The sequence below is a fragment of the Ahaetulla prasina genome, chromosome 2 (genome assembly GCF_028640845.1).
Source record: "Ahaetulla prasina isolate Xishuangbanna chromosome 2, ASM2864084v1, whole genome shotgun sequence".
In the NCBI taxonomy this organism is placed as follows: domain Eukaryota; kingdom Metazoa; phylum Chordata; class Lepidosauria; order Squamata; family Colubridae; genus Ahaetulla; species Ahaetulla prasina.
Genome location: NC_080540.1, coordinates 35,578,823 through 35,594,715, shown reverse-complemented (window position 1 = coordinate 35,594,715; position 15,893 = coordinate 35,578,823). Strand labels below are relative to the sequence as shown.

The 15,893-nt window shown below is 40.5% G+C and overlaps 1 protein-coding gene across 4 annotated transcripts in view; it reads right to left on the bottom strand.

The window, feature by feature from the left end:
- Window positions 1-15,893, bottom strand: part of PTPRG (protein tyrosine phosphatase receptor type G) — a 783,870-nt gene that overhangs the window by 105,301 nt on the left and 662,676 nt on the right. For all 4 annotated transcript variants that reach the window (XM_058166065.1, XM_058166066.1, XM_058166067.1 and 1 more), the window contains 3 exons: window positions 12,055-12,239; window positions 6,749-6,857; window positions 167-216 (listed from right to left, as the gene is read on the bottom strand). In XM_058166065.1, coding sequence (XP_058022048.1) covers window positions 167-216; window positions 6,749-6,857; window positions 12,055-12,239 — 344 coding nt within the window. The remainder of the gene's footprint in view (window positions 1-166; window positions 217-6,748; window positions 6,858-12,054; window positions 12,240-15,893) is intronic.

The window sequence follows — 15,893 nt, the reverse complement described above, 5'->3', positions numbered from 1 at the left end:
TCAACCAGTGCTGATAGCTCAGAATACCCAATCCAAAAATTTGGAATTGCAATTCTAATCAATTCCAATGCCACATTTTATGTGGGATTTATTACGCTATGCTGCCACCTGCTGGAGAAGATGTTATAAATGCTTTATAATCATTTTAGTGAATCATCTCACTTACCACTCCTGTTTTTACTATTCTGGTCCCCTCAAAAATTCGAGTTGTGTTATCTAGAGGGAGGGAGGGGAACATAAAAGAAAGTTTGATTATAAAACTACAAAGTATTTACAAAACATTAATTTAGAAGTGATGATAAAGATATTAAAAATCAAGAAAAAACTGTGTATTTGTAGCTCAAGGTTGAACTGTGGGTCCTTGGTGCTCTCAGAGTTTAACAATCTCATTGAGACTGTTAAATATTAGAACTACTCATACTGAAGAACAATAGTAATAGTACAAATAAATGATTCTTAAATGATCTGTGAAGTATTTTTTTTAAGTTTGCTTTTCCCCACACTTATATTTCTAAAACTCATAAAACACCTTCTGGTTAATTCTAACCTTCTTTATTTGTCAACCACATATAATTTCCATAGCAGACTTTCCCAAACTCCAGATATATTTGGAATTTAGGAAGCTGCAATCCCAACATATCAAGAGGACATAGATTGCGGAAATCGGCTTTAAAATAAACTGGTGCCTTGCTATTTAAATCTGAGTGCCAATTAACTATACAAAACATACAGTGAGACGGTTTTAGATAAGTGCCATGAAAGCAATCTTAATGAGTGTGGTACCGTGCTACTTGTTAAACTAAGCAGGCTGTAAAACTGGATAGGAGATGCTTTTGATGCTTACAATATAATGGATATAATGGACTATATCAAAAGGTGTCCATATAAACATACATATATATATATATATATATATATATATATATATATATATATATATATATATATATATATATATATATATATATATATATATATATATATATATATATATATATATATATATATATATATTTTTCTGAGGTTTTCACGGGTGTTTGTATATAGGTCTTTGGTTGTTCGGGTTTTCTCCCGTGTAAAATTGGAAGTGTCTTGGCGACGTTTCGACGAAGTCTCATTCGTCATCTTCAGGCTTCAGCTTCGTGCTTCTGGGAGCAATGTGTGATCGCAGCTGTTTCTTCCTTTTAACTGCTAGTGGGGGTTTGAACTGATTGGGTGGGAGCTTGGCTGTGCTCTGATTGGATGGGGTTTTTTCTGTGCTCTGATTGGCTGGGGGGTGTCCTGTGTTGGTGGGGGCTTGGTTGTGCTCAGTCTAGTCTGTGCTGCAGGGGGATTTGAGCTGGTGAGCTGCATAGCTGTTGTTTGGCTTTGTGGTCGTGCTACATCTTCATAGTGGGTGTCAGTCTGCTGCATGAATGGATTGGAGGGGTTTGAAATGGCTAATGTTGCAGCTGCGGTCTGGCTTCTGGTCCTTGGTCGTGCTTCATGATCAGTGTGGGTTTGGGTCTGCTTTCTGGGTGGATGTGTGGTGGTGACATCCTGTGTGGACCTCGTGAGTGTGGGTCTGGTGTCATTCCTCGTGTTAGGGACTCGTTTGTCAATAAGGCGGGTTTCAAATGGCTGGTAGGCGGAGGTGTCATCTCGTTTGTTCATGCTGTGTGGGCGTTTTCTATCTCAATGGCTTCTCTGATTATTCTGTTGTTAAAGTGTTCAGTTTTGGCGATAGTTCTGGTCTTTTTAAAGTCAATATCGTGTCCTGTGACTTTAAAGTGTTGGACCAGGGAAGGAGTTGGTTCCTCTTTTTTGAATGAGTTCTTGTGTTCTTCAATGCGTGCACTTATTCTTCTGTTGGTTTGTCCAATGTATGTGGTGGGGCAGGCGGTGCATGGGATTTCATATACTCCTTGATTTTCTAACTCAATTTTGTCTTTGGGGTTTCTTAGGATGGTGGATATTTTTCTGTTTGTGCAGAATGCTGTCTTGATGTTGTGTTTGTGGAGGATCTTGCTGATTCTGTCTGTGGTGCCTTTTATATATGGGAGGAGGGCTGTGCCGTTTTCTTGTTCTCTGTCTTGGATTTTAGTGGGGGGTTCTTTTGGATTAGCTTGGTAATCTTATTTCTTTGGAATCCATTGGATGTTAGTACGTTAGTGAGAGTGTCTAGTTCGGTTTTAGGTGTTGTTCATCAGCTAAGCATTTTGTTCTAGAGATGAGTGTCTTGGCTACGGAGTTGATCTGTGCTGGGTGGTGGTGTGAGAGTGCGTGCAGATAGCGGTTTGTGTGTGTTTTCTTCTGGTAGATAGTGTGTCCTAGGGAGCCATTGGGTTTCCTTTAGACTAAGATATCTAGGAAGGGAAGTTGGCTGTTAACTTCTGTTTCCATGGTGAACTGTATTTTGGGGTGTAGGCTATTGAGGTGTGTGAGGAAGTTGTCAAGTTTTTCTTTCCCGTGTGGCCAGATTATGAAGGTATCGTCTACATATCTGAGCCAGAGTTTGGGTTTGTGATCAGATTTTTCTAGAGCTTGGGTTTCAAAGTGTTCCATGTAGAGATTGGCAATGACAGGTGAGAGGGGTGATCCCATGGGTGCTCCTTCTACTTGTTTGTATTTTTGTCCATTATAGATGAAGTATGTGTTGGATAGGCAGTGGTTGGTCAGATCTAGGATGTGCTTGGGGGGGTTATATTTGTTTTGGATAGCTGTCAAGGCTTCTTTGATTGGCACTTGGGTGAAGAGGGATATGACATCAAAGCTCACGAGTAGGTCGCTGGGCTGTAAGTTTTGTTTCTTTATGATCTCTATGAACTGGAATGAGTTTTTACGTGAGGTGATGGATTCTGCATAGGGCTGTAGTTGTTTGGCGAGAAATTTGGCTAGGTTTTGTAGAGGTGAGCCTATGGAGCTGACTATGGGTCTGAGTGGGGGTTCCTTCTTTGTGTATCTTGGGAGGCCATAGAGCTTAGGGCATCTGGATGATTTCTCTGGGAATGATTCTTTGTTGGATTTCTTCGCTGATGGGGAGGCTTTTATTTTGGATCTAGTGGTTTTTCTAGGTAGGTGGTGGGGTCTGTGTTTAGGGGCTTGTATGCAGGGTCTTGGAGTAGGTTGGTTAATTTGGTTTGGTAGTCAGATGTGTTCATAACCACCGTGGTGTTGCCCTTGTCTGCTGGTAGGATTATTATGCTGGTATCTTTTTTCAGGTTAAGTAGTGCTGTCTGTTCCTCTTTGGGTAAATTGCTTTTGGGTGGCTTGCTGGTGCAGAGGATGTTGGAGATCTCGAGTCTGATTTTGTTAGCGTCATCGGGGTTGATTTTGGTCAGGCTGGTTTCAACTCCGCATATAATGGTTTCGGTGGGGATGTATTTGGGAGTGACTGCAAAGTTGAACTTTGGAAAGGACATCGGTTTCAGCTTTGGTGAGGATCCTATCTGAGATGTTATGCACTGTTTGTTTCATGTGTTGCTGTGAGGGTGGAGGGTTTGTTTCTGGCGTTCTTGTAGTCTTCGGAGTTTGTTGGTGTCGTGTCTGTCTTGAGGGTGGTCTGTGTTTCGCCTCCAGACGGCAAGTTGTTTTGGATTTGTCCCAAAGTGCAGGGTGCATCTTGTTGCTGAGTTTGAGGTGAAGTGTGAGGAGATCTTTGTTGATTTGATCTAGGAGGAATCTTTTTGTGTGAAGTTCATTTCTGATTAAGGCCAATTCTGTTCTTTTTAGGATGCGTTTGGTGGCTGCAGAGTTGGAGTGGAATTTCAATTGGAAGCATTTGGGGATTAAATTTTGATCGCGGCAGTTTCGTAGGAATGCGAGGTCACATAAAATGGAAGCTCTTTGGACTTCTAGTTTTTCATAGGTCCTGGTCAGATGGTGGATTTCCTCCCCGTAGAGGTGCAATATTTGTTTTCTGAGGTTTTCACGGGTGTTTGTATATAGGTCTTTGGTTGTTCGGGTTTTCTCCCGTGTAAAATTGGAAGTGTCTTGGCGACGTTAGTACAATCCATTGTACTAACATCCAATGGATTCCAGAGAAATAAGATTACCAAACTAATCCAAAAAGAACCCCCCACTAAAATCCAAGACAGAGAACAAGAAAACGGCACAGCCCTCCTCCCATATATAAAAGGCACCACAGACAGAATCAGCAAGATCCTCCACAAACATAACATCAAGACAGCATTCTGCACAAACCAAAAAATATCCACCATCCTAAGGAACCCCAAAGACAAAATTGAGTTAGAAAATCAAGGAGTATATGAAATCCCATGCACCGCCTGCCCCACCACATACATCGGACAAACCAACAGAAGAATAAGTGCACGCATTGAAGAACACAAGAACTCAGTCAAAAAAGAGGAACCAACTTCTTCCCTGGTCCAACACCTTAAAGCCACAGGACACGATATTGCTTTAAAAAGACCAGAACTATCGCCAAAACTGAACACTTTAAAAACAGAATAATCAGAGAAGCCATTGAGATAGAAAAACGCCCACACAGCATGAACAAACGAGATGATACCTCCCGCCTACCAGCCATTTGGAAACCCGCCCTTATTGACAAACGAGTCCCTAACACGAGGAATGACACCAGACCCACACTCACGAGGTCCACACAGGATGTCACCACCACACATCCACCCAGAGAGCAGACCCAGACCCACACTGATCGGGAGGCACGACCAGGGACCAGAAGCCACACCGCAGCTGCAACATTAGCCGTTTCAAACCCCTCCAATCCATACATGCAGCAGACAGACACCCACTATGAAGATGTAGCACGGCCACAGACACGAAGCCAAACAACAGCAATGCAGCTCACCAGCTCAAATCCCCCTGCAACTCACATTAATCTGAGCACAACCAAGCCCCCACCCAAACAGGACACACCCCCAGCCAATCAGAGCACAAAAAAACCCCCATCCAATCAGAGCACAGCCAAGCTCCCACCCAATCAGTTCAAACCCACACTAGCAGTTAAAAAGGAAGAAACAGCTGCAATCACACATTGCTCCCAGAAGCACGAAGCTGAAGCCTGAAGATGACGAATGAGACTTCGTCGAAATGTCGCCAAGACACTTTCAATTTTACGCGGGAGAAAACCCGAATAACCAAAGACCTACATACAAACACCCGCGAAAACCTCAGAAAACATATATATATATATATATATATATAATTTATAAATTCTAAAACTTTAAACAAAAAACAAATTACAGCTGTGCTTTTTTTTTACATAAACAAGATTAAACAAACAAATAAATGGACTATTGACAGCAACAGAAATTACAGATATTAGGTAATTAGAAGATGTTGTTGGAGACCCAGATTGGTCTTTAAACTACTGTTTCTGAAATTAAAATTGAGCAATCAGCCTTGATCAGCATGACTACCCATGGCTTCAGTATCATAAATACCCACGAAATCAAAAAGGTATCCTTCCTGATTTAAATACTTTTAGTTCTCAATAAAAGCAGCTGTGCTAGGCCTAGATTACTACCCCGTTAAAAAATGGAGCTGAAGAATCTCTTGTGGTGCATTTTTAACATGGTAGAAAGTCCAAAGGGAAGAACAAGGATTAATTGATGTAATTCTGTACCAAAGGAATCCTTCTTTCCTCTTCCAAGCTAACCCTGTTTTTCAGCATGACAGGCCCATTTATTTCAAACCTATTAAACTACTTAGATAGACTTGGTATGTGACAAAAATCCATCAAAGCTATTCACGTCCTCGGTAAAAGAACAGTTGGAACATCAATTCTGCTGTCTGCTTCACTCAGTCACATACGGAAATAAATAAATAAATAAGAAAAATCCGAATTTATGTATTTGTTACATCCACCTTTCCTCTATGAGGTACCTTTTCCTCATAGCATATTCATACAATAACAGGCCGAAGCGAGTTGGCCTGAGAGATAATGAGTGGCCTAAAGTACTTTCCATCTGTGGAAACTTGAACCTTGTTTCTTTTTGGGGGCTGTTGAACGAGATCCAAAAACCTCCATGCACACCAAGGTATTTCCATGTATACATGGAATCTTCTAGTGATTTTTTGCTTTTCAACTTTCTACCGTTAAGAAAATCCTTGCCTTTTCCAGGAGCACCTTTTCAAGATGGTTACATATCCTTCTATAAATCTCCTGGGAAATTAGACGTTTGCTGCTTCCTGGATCTGACACTGTGCTTGTTAGAATTCACACAGCATCTCCTCTATCGTGAGTCCTCCATGACATTGAGCTATAAAAAGGCTAATATAGCTAAAGGTATTTAACTTAATGGTAGTGCTGTGGTTAAGCAAGATCACATACAGGATGCAAATACAGCTTAGGGAAAGTAGAGCAAGGAATTCCTCCCTACTGAGATGATCCCCAACCACAGAGATAATTGGATGTAAAAATACATCTTTATTCAGGACACTGAACCACAGGAAGCAACGGCTGCAAATTCAGATGGTCTCCAAACTCTCAAGTCTACATGGGTAGCCAGCAATGATGATTACTGCTCACTTCTGTTTCAGTACCAATGAGACTCCAAGCTTGGAAGCTTGTATTTTGCGAGCTCGTGATACTATAACTTAAATAAGCAAAGTTTTCCCCTTTAAGCTATGTTTCTACTTCCCCTGAGTAGATGTAAGCACAGTTGGAGGTAAGCACAGTTCCTAAATCCTACAGCTGCTCGCAAACTTATATTTTTTTCCCCCCTATAGACTTTTGTTGGCTGAAAGAATATTACAGAGGTATAGGAAATTTGGATGGTATTACCTTGAAAGAGCATTGTCTGGCTAAAATCACTGCGCATGTCATTTCGGCAAACTGCTTGAACTCTGAACAGATAAAGGATGTCAGGTGAGACATGGCTAATGATGGCTTTCTGTTTAAAAAAAATAGATGTTATTCAGTTTTATCCCTCCCAACAGGATGCTGAATGATCAGTCTGTAAAACATAAAAAATATACTTAGAATACATTTTATGGGAATGGCAAATTTATCTGAATAGAGAGAAAGTCCACAGTAAAGGAATAGTGCCAAAGTAGAGAAAATCAATGCAATGTTACACTTGAGGCAGGAAGAAGCATTACCCTTTCTGTAAAATAAGCAAACAACCTCCAATGAAATGGGAGATAAAATGATTTGAATCATGACTGAAGCCAAGTTGCTGTGGATGCCGGCATCCCGGTACAGTCAGCTGAGTCCACGGCTGACTGTCGGGAGCGAGTCATTGGCCCCGATGGAGAGGGTGCGCAACTTGGGCGTTCTCCTGGATGAACGGCTGTCTTTTGAAGACCACCTGACGGCCGTCTCCAGGAGAGCTTTCCACCAGGTTCGCTGGTGCGCCAGTTGCGCCCCTTTCTAGACCGGGATGCCTTGTGCACAGTCACTCACGCCCTTGTGACGTCTCGTCTGGACTACTGCAATGCTCTCTACATGGGGCTCCCCTTGAGGGGCATCCGGAGGCTACAGTTAGTCCAGAATGCAGCTGCGCGGGTGATAGAGGGAGCCCCTCGTGGCTCCCGAGTGACACCTATCCTGCGCAGGCTGCACTGGCTACCTGTGGCCTTCCGGTGCGCTTCAAGGTGTTGGTGAACGCCTTCAAAGCGCCCATGGCATAGGGCCGGGCTATTTACAGGACTGCCTGCTGCTACCGAATACCTCTCACCGACCCGTGCGCTCTCACAGAGAGGGACTCCTCAGGGTGCCGTCGGCGCGACAGTGTCGTCTGGCGGCGCCCCGGGGGAGGGCCTTCTCTGGGTGGGCTCCCGCCTCTGGAACGAACTCCCCAGGACTCCGCCAACTTCCGGACCTCCGAACCTTTCGCATGAGCTTAAAACTCACTTATTCATCTGCGCTGGACTGGGTTAGTTTTTAAATCTATGGGTTTTTAATGGGTTTTTATTCTAAATTTTTAATCTTAGCCAATTTAATAAGTTTTTTAATTGTGTTTTAATCGTATTTATAGTGTATTGTGTATTTTTTATCTGGCTGTGAACCGCCCTGAGTCCTTCGGGAGAAGGGCGGTATAAAAATTTAAATAATAAATAAATAAAAAAATAAGTTAGCCCGATTTCATAATATTATAAGGGCATCTGCTGATGAAAGAAGAGGCAGTAGCAAATACCTGTCCCTATATAAAGTGGTACCTCAATACTCGTCGTTAATTGGTTTTGGGAGGCACAATGTGTAGTAAAAATGATGAGTACCAAAAAAAACCATGTGACTTAACATCTGACCCTTTGTTTCGGCCAGAAAGGTTAGCAAGTCACAAGCAGCCGACACCAGCAAGATCTAGCTTGCATGTCGAATACCAAACAAACTATGAGTACTGGGACAAAATGTTCACATCAAAATGCATCGAGTATCAAATCTGATGCATTTTAAAGTATTTGAGTACCGAGCTATGATTGGATGTTCCTACATTAGGAATTTGAATACTGATTAAGTCATTACTGGAAGATATTCGAGATGTGCATTATTGCTAGCAGAATCTGAAGCTTGCAAAAAATACCCTGGATCTGGCATGGCCAGCTTCAAAATCCTATAGCCACTTCCTTGAAGGAGTCATGCTTTCTTTTGGATGTGCATAGCTGCATGTTCTTAGGAGAATCTGCATTTGAAACCAAGAAGCATTACAGAGATGGTGACAGGGTGCATCCACCCTGTCACTCTTTTCTTAATGCTTGTTGAACTCAAGCTGCTACTTTCTTAAGTCCTTGTAGATACTGGGTGGGGGGGGGGGAAGACATGGCTCTAACAGGAAAGATGCCCACTCAGGATCCAAAACACCAAGCCTGCTTTAGATCTGAATACTGGATACCTGTATGAGACATTGATAGTGGCATCAAAACCTAAATTTCTCTTCTTCACCAGAAGTTGCTGAACCACAATTTTTAGCAGCCTTAGCCAGCATTATCTATTGTGGGTGATGGAGTTCTAATTTAGTAGCATATGAAAGGCCACTGGTCTATTTTCTTATTGAGTGCTATAGGCGCCAACGTTGCTTACAAATGTTTGAAGAAATGCAATTGATACTGTTATTGGAAAAAAAATGGCTATATGGAAGATTGATCTGGATGTATATCTCTTTGCCATGAGCACTGATTAGTTTTATAATAATTTATTTATATTTGCCTTCATTCATGATTGGATTGATAGTCCACTTTTCATTCAGGAGGGCAAGAAGGCATACATGATGCCATCTCATCTATTTTATTCCAACCACAACCACAGCATTGTGGGTTAGAATAACAGGACCAAAGTCGCCAGTAGATTTCCATAGTTAAGGGATTGGACTCTTTGTCTCCTTGCTTCTAGTCTAACATTTTGACTACTACCCAATACTGGCTGTATGTATCATTTGATGCAAAGCATCAAAATACCTTTCTACGATAGTTTGCCTCTATGATTCAAAAGCTAGTACAAGAAAAATCTGAAAAAGTGCAGAATTTCAAGCTGATGTCAAGTTTATTAGATCCTTCGCTGGGCTGTTATAGTTTATTTCAGCCAATGGTCCCTACCTGGTCCCTTAGGCTTCCATAACAAGTCACCAAAATGTTGACACATGGATCATGATTTCATCTCACAAATGATGTAATTATGTACTTGGATTCTGACATCTGTCACTGTCAGAAGACAGTGTTTAGCTGTCTCATTTGTGTAATGATGTCAAATGACGACATGATGTACAGGCTATCTATCATTCCTTTCTTTCCTACTAAAGCTTGTAGTCAGGGGTAAAATGCTCCCGGTTCGGTCCGATTCTCCTGAACCGGTAGTAAAAAAGGGTACTGGTTTGTCAAACTGGTAGTAAAAAAAAAAAGCTCCAATGATCAGGCATTTTTTTACTACCGGTTCTCCAGAAAAAAAAAAAGGCTCTGAGATCACAGCTCTGGCACACGATCTTCAGAGCCTTTTATTTTACCTTTTAAAAGCATTTTTTACAACCTATTTGAGCAAATAGGTTGTAAAAAATGCTTTTAAAAGAAAAAAAAGGCTCCGAGGATCGCACGCCACAGCTGATCACATACCCCCATGCACTGTTCTACTTACCCCATGCATCCTTTTGGCATGCACTGTGCGCACACACCTCACATTTGGTGTGTGGTGTGGAATGTGCATGCGCAGCCAGCGAACTGGTAGTAAACCGGTTCAGATTTCACCACTGCTTGTAGTTGATTTTATAGGCTTTCTTTGGGCCTTCCAATAACAGAAGGCCGAGCTGGACAAAGGAAATTCTTCCTTTAAATTGATATTTGAAAAATAATTTAGGGTCCTTTTACAAGATTCTCAAATTCATATGCAAAAAATAATAATAAATAAATTGCTGGCCAAAAGGAAAAAATATTTTTGTGGGAAGAAAAAGTTCTAATGCATAGCTTACAAAAGAATTTTCTTTCGGATTTTATAGTTCGCTGACTGGTGTAATTCAGCAAAAATGCCTCAGCATGGATTTAAGGAGTGTGTTTTAGATAATGTACTTAATTGTACATTGCCATGAGAAATACAAGCTGCTTGAAAAAATGTGTGTTTAAATGCAAAATTTATGAGAGTTAAAAGAAACTGAAATTAATGCAGAAGTGGGATGAAACCGATTTGCAAGTGGATAAGCTAAAATGAACACGGGCTAGGTCAGGAATAGGACTGGTACTTGTCTATCCAGTTTGGGAGATTGGTCCACAGGGTGAAAATGTCTATACCCCACTTTTTATTTTCTCTCCACGATAGTGCAAGAGTAATCTTTAGGGAATAACATACAGGAGTTACAGGAAAGGAAATATGCGTGGTATAACAGCTAAAACAGCCAGTTAAAATAAAACCATCCATTTGCATTGGCCGCAGACTGAATTTGGCTGGAAAACCTGGCTTCTGAATGCCAATTAGTCTAGCATTCCTAACAGCTAAGCAATCAATCCTGAAGGAACCCAAGGAATTGATAATGGGCCACAGATACACCTTGGAAAATGTTCCTGCATTTGTGACTAAATAATTCTCGTGATTAATGTTCGCTGTCTTTATTATTCATTAAAAGAATAAAGAAGCATCTCTGTTAAGAGGGGGAGAGGGGGGAAAGGATGACACGTTTAAAATGATAAAGCTCTAACCTTTACAACTCCTTCTGCAAGATTGCTTTATGATTTCATGAAGCACTAGATTCCCTCATATGACCCAGATAACAACTTCTAGTGGAGGGAAATTGAAAGCGCAAAAGAAAAATTAAGTATAAAAGAGCCTTAATCTAAGAAAGAATAAGAGACATATTATTCTAAAACTGACTGAATGGCACCCAAGGAGGATGTATTTGCAAAGGAGAAAAAAATAACTATCATTAGGAATTTAACTTCACTGTGGCTGCATTTTTATGGGCACATACAACAACTGATTACATTATTCCAGAGACTTTCTTTGATTAACAATAAACGGAGCCCTCACAAAATGGAATGTGTCGTTCTCCTTCTTTATGTGAGGAATTTTAAGGACTTTGGTAATTGTTGCTTGTCTCTGGGTTGATATTCCAACCGACAGGTGGATTTCCATGAGTTGTGCTGACGTTTCTTGCTAAATTTTAGCAGCTTCTTCATTACACAATCACTATGCACAGAAAGCAAAGAATAGGCTTCCCGTAAAGCCAATTCCTTCCAGGTCCTAGCTGCAGATGATTCTGAAAACTTAACCCTGTTAGCATGAACAGTCCCAGGGTACTGCCAATAATTTGCAAGGCCATTAGTTTCCCTTTAAGGAAATATCAGATGGGCATTACAGATAAAGTATAGGACAAAAACATTGACTTTAATACAACCATCCAAATTGGACTCCTAGGGTGGGGCAACAATTTTGAACTTTTCAGATATGTAGTACTCTGTACTCTAAACCTAAAGAAAGAATGAGATTAAGGTGGTTTCTTATTATGAAATGGGGTTCAGATCTCATTGCCATCCCTGTTGTTAACAGAACTCAGTGCAAATTTTAAAATCAGCACAAGCCCCTAGACATTTTATATCCATAATTTCAACTGAGGACAGAGAGAGTGAGGTTATCTTAACACTAATGGCAGATTCAGGCGGCTGTAGCTTTACCAGGTCCTTGTCACTGTCCTTGGTGAACGTCTTCTCCTTTTCATCTTCATTTTTACTCCAACTGTAGGATATCATATAGTTCATAATGGGTGGATGATAGATAATCTCCGGTTGGTTCCAGGTCACCAGCAAGGCTGTTCTGTTAACGAGTTTCACTTTCATATTGACAGGAGGGGTACTGCAAACTAGACAAAAGCAGAAAAAGAAAAACATGATATGCTGTCAGGATATGAGATGAGACAACAGTTGCCAGAGAATTGTATAAAAAAAATAATTTTGCAGTCAGACTTGATCTTGAGTTGTATCCAGCCGAGTATGTACATACGTACACCTATTGTGACATAATGACAATATAAACTTGTAAACATCTAAATCTCGAATTTCAGTCATGCAGTTTCTGAGATGCTTGTATCTATTGCCTCAAGTATTACCGAAGAGGAATTTGAAGAGAGCTGCTTAAAGTAAGCTCTTCTGACCATGCTTTTGTTTTTGAAGTTTTTCTTTTATATCGCAGCAAGAGAAAATATAATGAATGCAGATCCAGTGGGCCAGGCATAAATAAAATAATCGGAATCACCAAGATGACATAATTGCCTTACATTCTTTTAACAAAATGCATTTTTAGACAACATTATCAACCCTGCAATGCCTGTTTAACAAAAGTACTATGAATGAAACACTCCTTTTGACCTCTTAAGTTTGGATATCAATTTATGTGTCAGGCAAGGAATCTAGATGCACATTTCCCTTCCTCAGGTTTAACAACAAATTGCCTAACAATTGAATCTGAAAGGCACATATCTATCTATCTATCTATCTATCTATCTATCTATCTATCTATCTATCTATCTATCTATCCATCCATCCATTCATCCCCCATTCATCTTCCATTCATTGAATTTCTATAGTTGCCCAAGTGAGTCTGAGCAGCAAATAGAATAGAATAGAATAGAATTTTTATTGATTGGACACACAAGGAATTTGTCTTGGTGCATATGCTCTCAGTGTAAAACAGTATTGTAAAACAGTTACAATACAATACAAATTAAATATATATGGCAGCCAAGAAAAAAATAATAATCATAGATGTCAATGTAGCCAGGAAACAGGGTCCTTCATGTCTTAAGGGCCTCAGGCTTGATACAAACCCAGGCCTTCAAGTTTCTATAGAAGGTCAGCAAGGTTGGGATAATTCTCAACTCTGAGAGGAGGGCAGGGTCTACAGCAGAGAAGGCACATTATCTAGTTCCTGCCAGTTGATATTTCCTCTGAATCCTAAAAGTCATAATTCTAAAATAATTGTCCATGCATCTAACGTGCAGTATCCTACAACTATGGGTTCCTCTATGTAGTAGTGAGGCTAATCCATCACTTGAGTCACTGCAAAAGTAATACTATGACAGTTTTTTTCCAAACTGGGACTAATTTCCCATAATTCCTTTGCACTTATTTGTAAGGTATTCTGTTAGCTGTAGAGCAATAGGTGTGAAGCACCTTATGGAAGTCTATATTTTATCATGATTATAAATGTGGGAGTATAGATCATCATATAGGATTTTCAGCTGAGGAAGAAATCACTGCAACCACAGCAAATTATTTCTAATATTAAGGAATGGCCAGAATAGAGATCATAACTCAGCAATGATAAATTTATGAGAAAACCACAAGTGTAAAGATATACCAGTTCTAAGGGGGAAGTCAGGTGAAAGGATATGCCATGTTTGTGAAACTAACTGCTGAATCTCTGAATCATACAGACAGAATCTTTCCCCACACTCTTAAGTGATAGAAATAAATATAACTTAATGGTGAACGCTAGATGGCACTAATAGGCTACTGATAAAAAAATCACACATACACACCCAAATAGTTATTTTAAGATAGGAATCCATGATTCAAGCTTTCAGATGCTCTTGAAAAATTCTAAATCCATGGTCCCTGAGAATATCAGATAATGAGGTGGAGTGAAGGGTCCCCCTGACCACACTCCCAAGTTCAGTAGGGTATATTGGGGCATCCAATCTTGGCAACTTTAAAACTGGTTGGACTTCAAGGATAGCTGTCTGTGGAATTCTGGGAGTTGAAGTTCACAAATCTTAAGTTGCCAAGGTTGGGCACCCTTCTTGTACACTGTCATTTTTACCATTCAAAGCCCTTCTCCAGCATTAAAATGATCTTTTCTTTGGCCATCAGGATTCATCTCACTCATATTGCAGCTATAACATGGGCTAGTGTAGAGGAAGGAGTGGTTGTATTAGTAATTGTAGTTCACCTTTGAGACTCAAGAAATATTGTTTTTGAAAAGCTTATGACCCGCAGGAAAAACAGTTGGGGACTTGGGTTGATTTTGGTGGAGTTATCCAAACATTCAGGGGAACGTTGCCCTGTACTCTCCTATCTCCCTTTTCTTTGCATGTCCTTCTCTACACCTTCTATAGTCTAATATATCTGAAGAGACGGATGTCCATGAAATATGACTGAGAACCATAACTTCCTTACATTAATTTAAGAAGAAGAGCATGGAAAGCTTTATTGAAAAAACTGAACAAAGCATTTTAATTATGCAGAAGTTACATGGTGACAGTCTACAAGGGAGAGGCCGTGAACCCACAATAATGATGAGAAGCATGTGACTTTACGGCATCTGTCCAGCTTGTAGAACCATCGCTGCACATTATACCTACAAATCACATCCAATAGCTCTTCATCTACATAGTGGAATTAGGAAGTTTCATTGTCCTTTTTTCTCTTGTAAAAAAAATAGAAACCTCCAAAAATGAGGAGGCTGGTGAAAGAATCTGAAAAATGAAGTCAAGAGGGTAAATTTCTTCACAGTATCTTCACATAGTTCCTCGATTTTTGAGACTCCACTGGAATATATAATACAGTATCAGAATGGGCCAATCAAATTTAGGAAGAGGGGCCAGCATGCCTTTTTTAGTAGTAGCTGGGAAGCTGTAAAAGTTATGAAGGCTTCCTGCAGGAAATGAGAAGCCTGTCCTAATGAGAATAAAACGGAACAGAAGTCCTGGCAGAAATATTGTGCAGATGGTAAAAAGATACTTAGAAAAAGAACCTAAGTCAAAAAGCCATGGAGGAAAACAATCAGAAGCTTTTAAACATATGTTCAAAACAATACACAGCCCTGCCCAAAAAAACAAAATAGCCATAGAGGGTGATTGGGCCACCAGACAATGATGAATGAAAGGGATACTGAAAGAAGACAAGAAGGCTACCATGAAGGATTTTGGATTTACAGCTGCCTTTGCTATAAGATAGGAAGAAGATAGCCAACCCTGTCTTGAAATTGGAACAGAGTAAACTTTCCTTTCACTGAGTGGTAATCGTTTTAAAAAGCTCAAAGAATCAAAATAGAGGGGACATTTTCTCAGAGAAAGGAAGGAAACAAAAAGTAGAGTTGCTCAAAGATCTATAGTATGTCCATAAATGATCATGAAATGGAGACTGACACTGAGCTGGCCATATCTGCAGATGAGTTCATAGTATTCAGGGTGATGAAAAATAAATGTGAAGAGTTCCAGACGGATCTCTTGAATTAGATGAAGCTTCATCTCAATAGCATAAGCAGTTCGACTTAAGTACTGGTAAGTATAAAGTGATTTCATTGGGTGGGTGGATGAATCTTAACTTCACATATATACATGGGGACTGGGTTACTGTTGTGGTCCGCCAGTAGCCTGCAGAGCTGGCAATGGAGTCGGACAGTGAGGAGGCTGGAGAGGACAATGGGTCAGTCCTGGAGTCAGGGGAAGGCCCGGACAAGGGCTCTGCGTCAGAGGCAGAGATGGGACCAGGGCCATCTGGGAGCGATGAGCGGA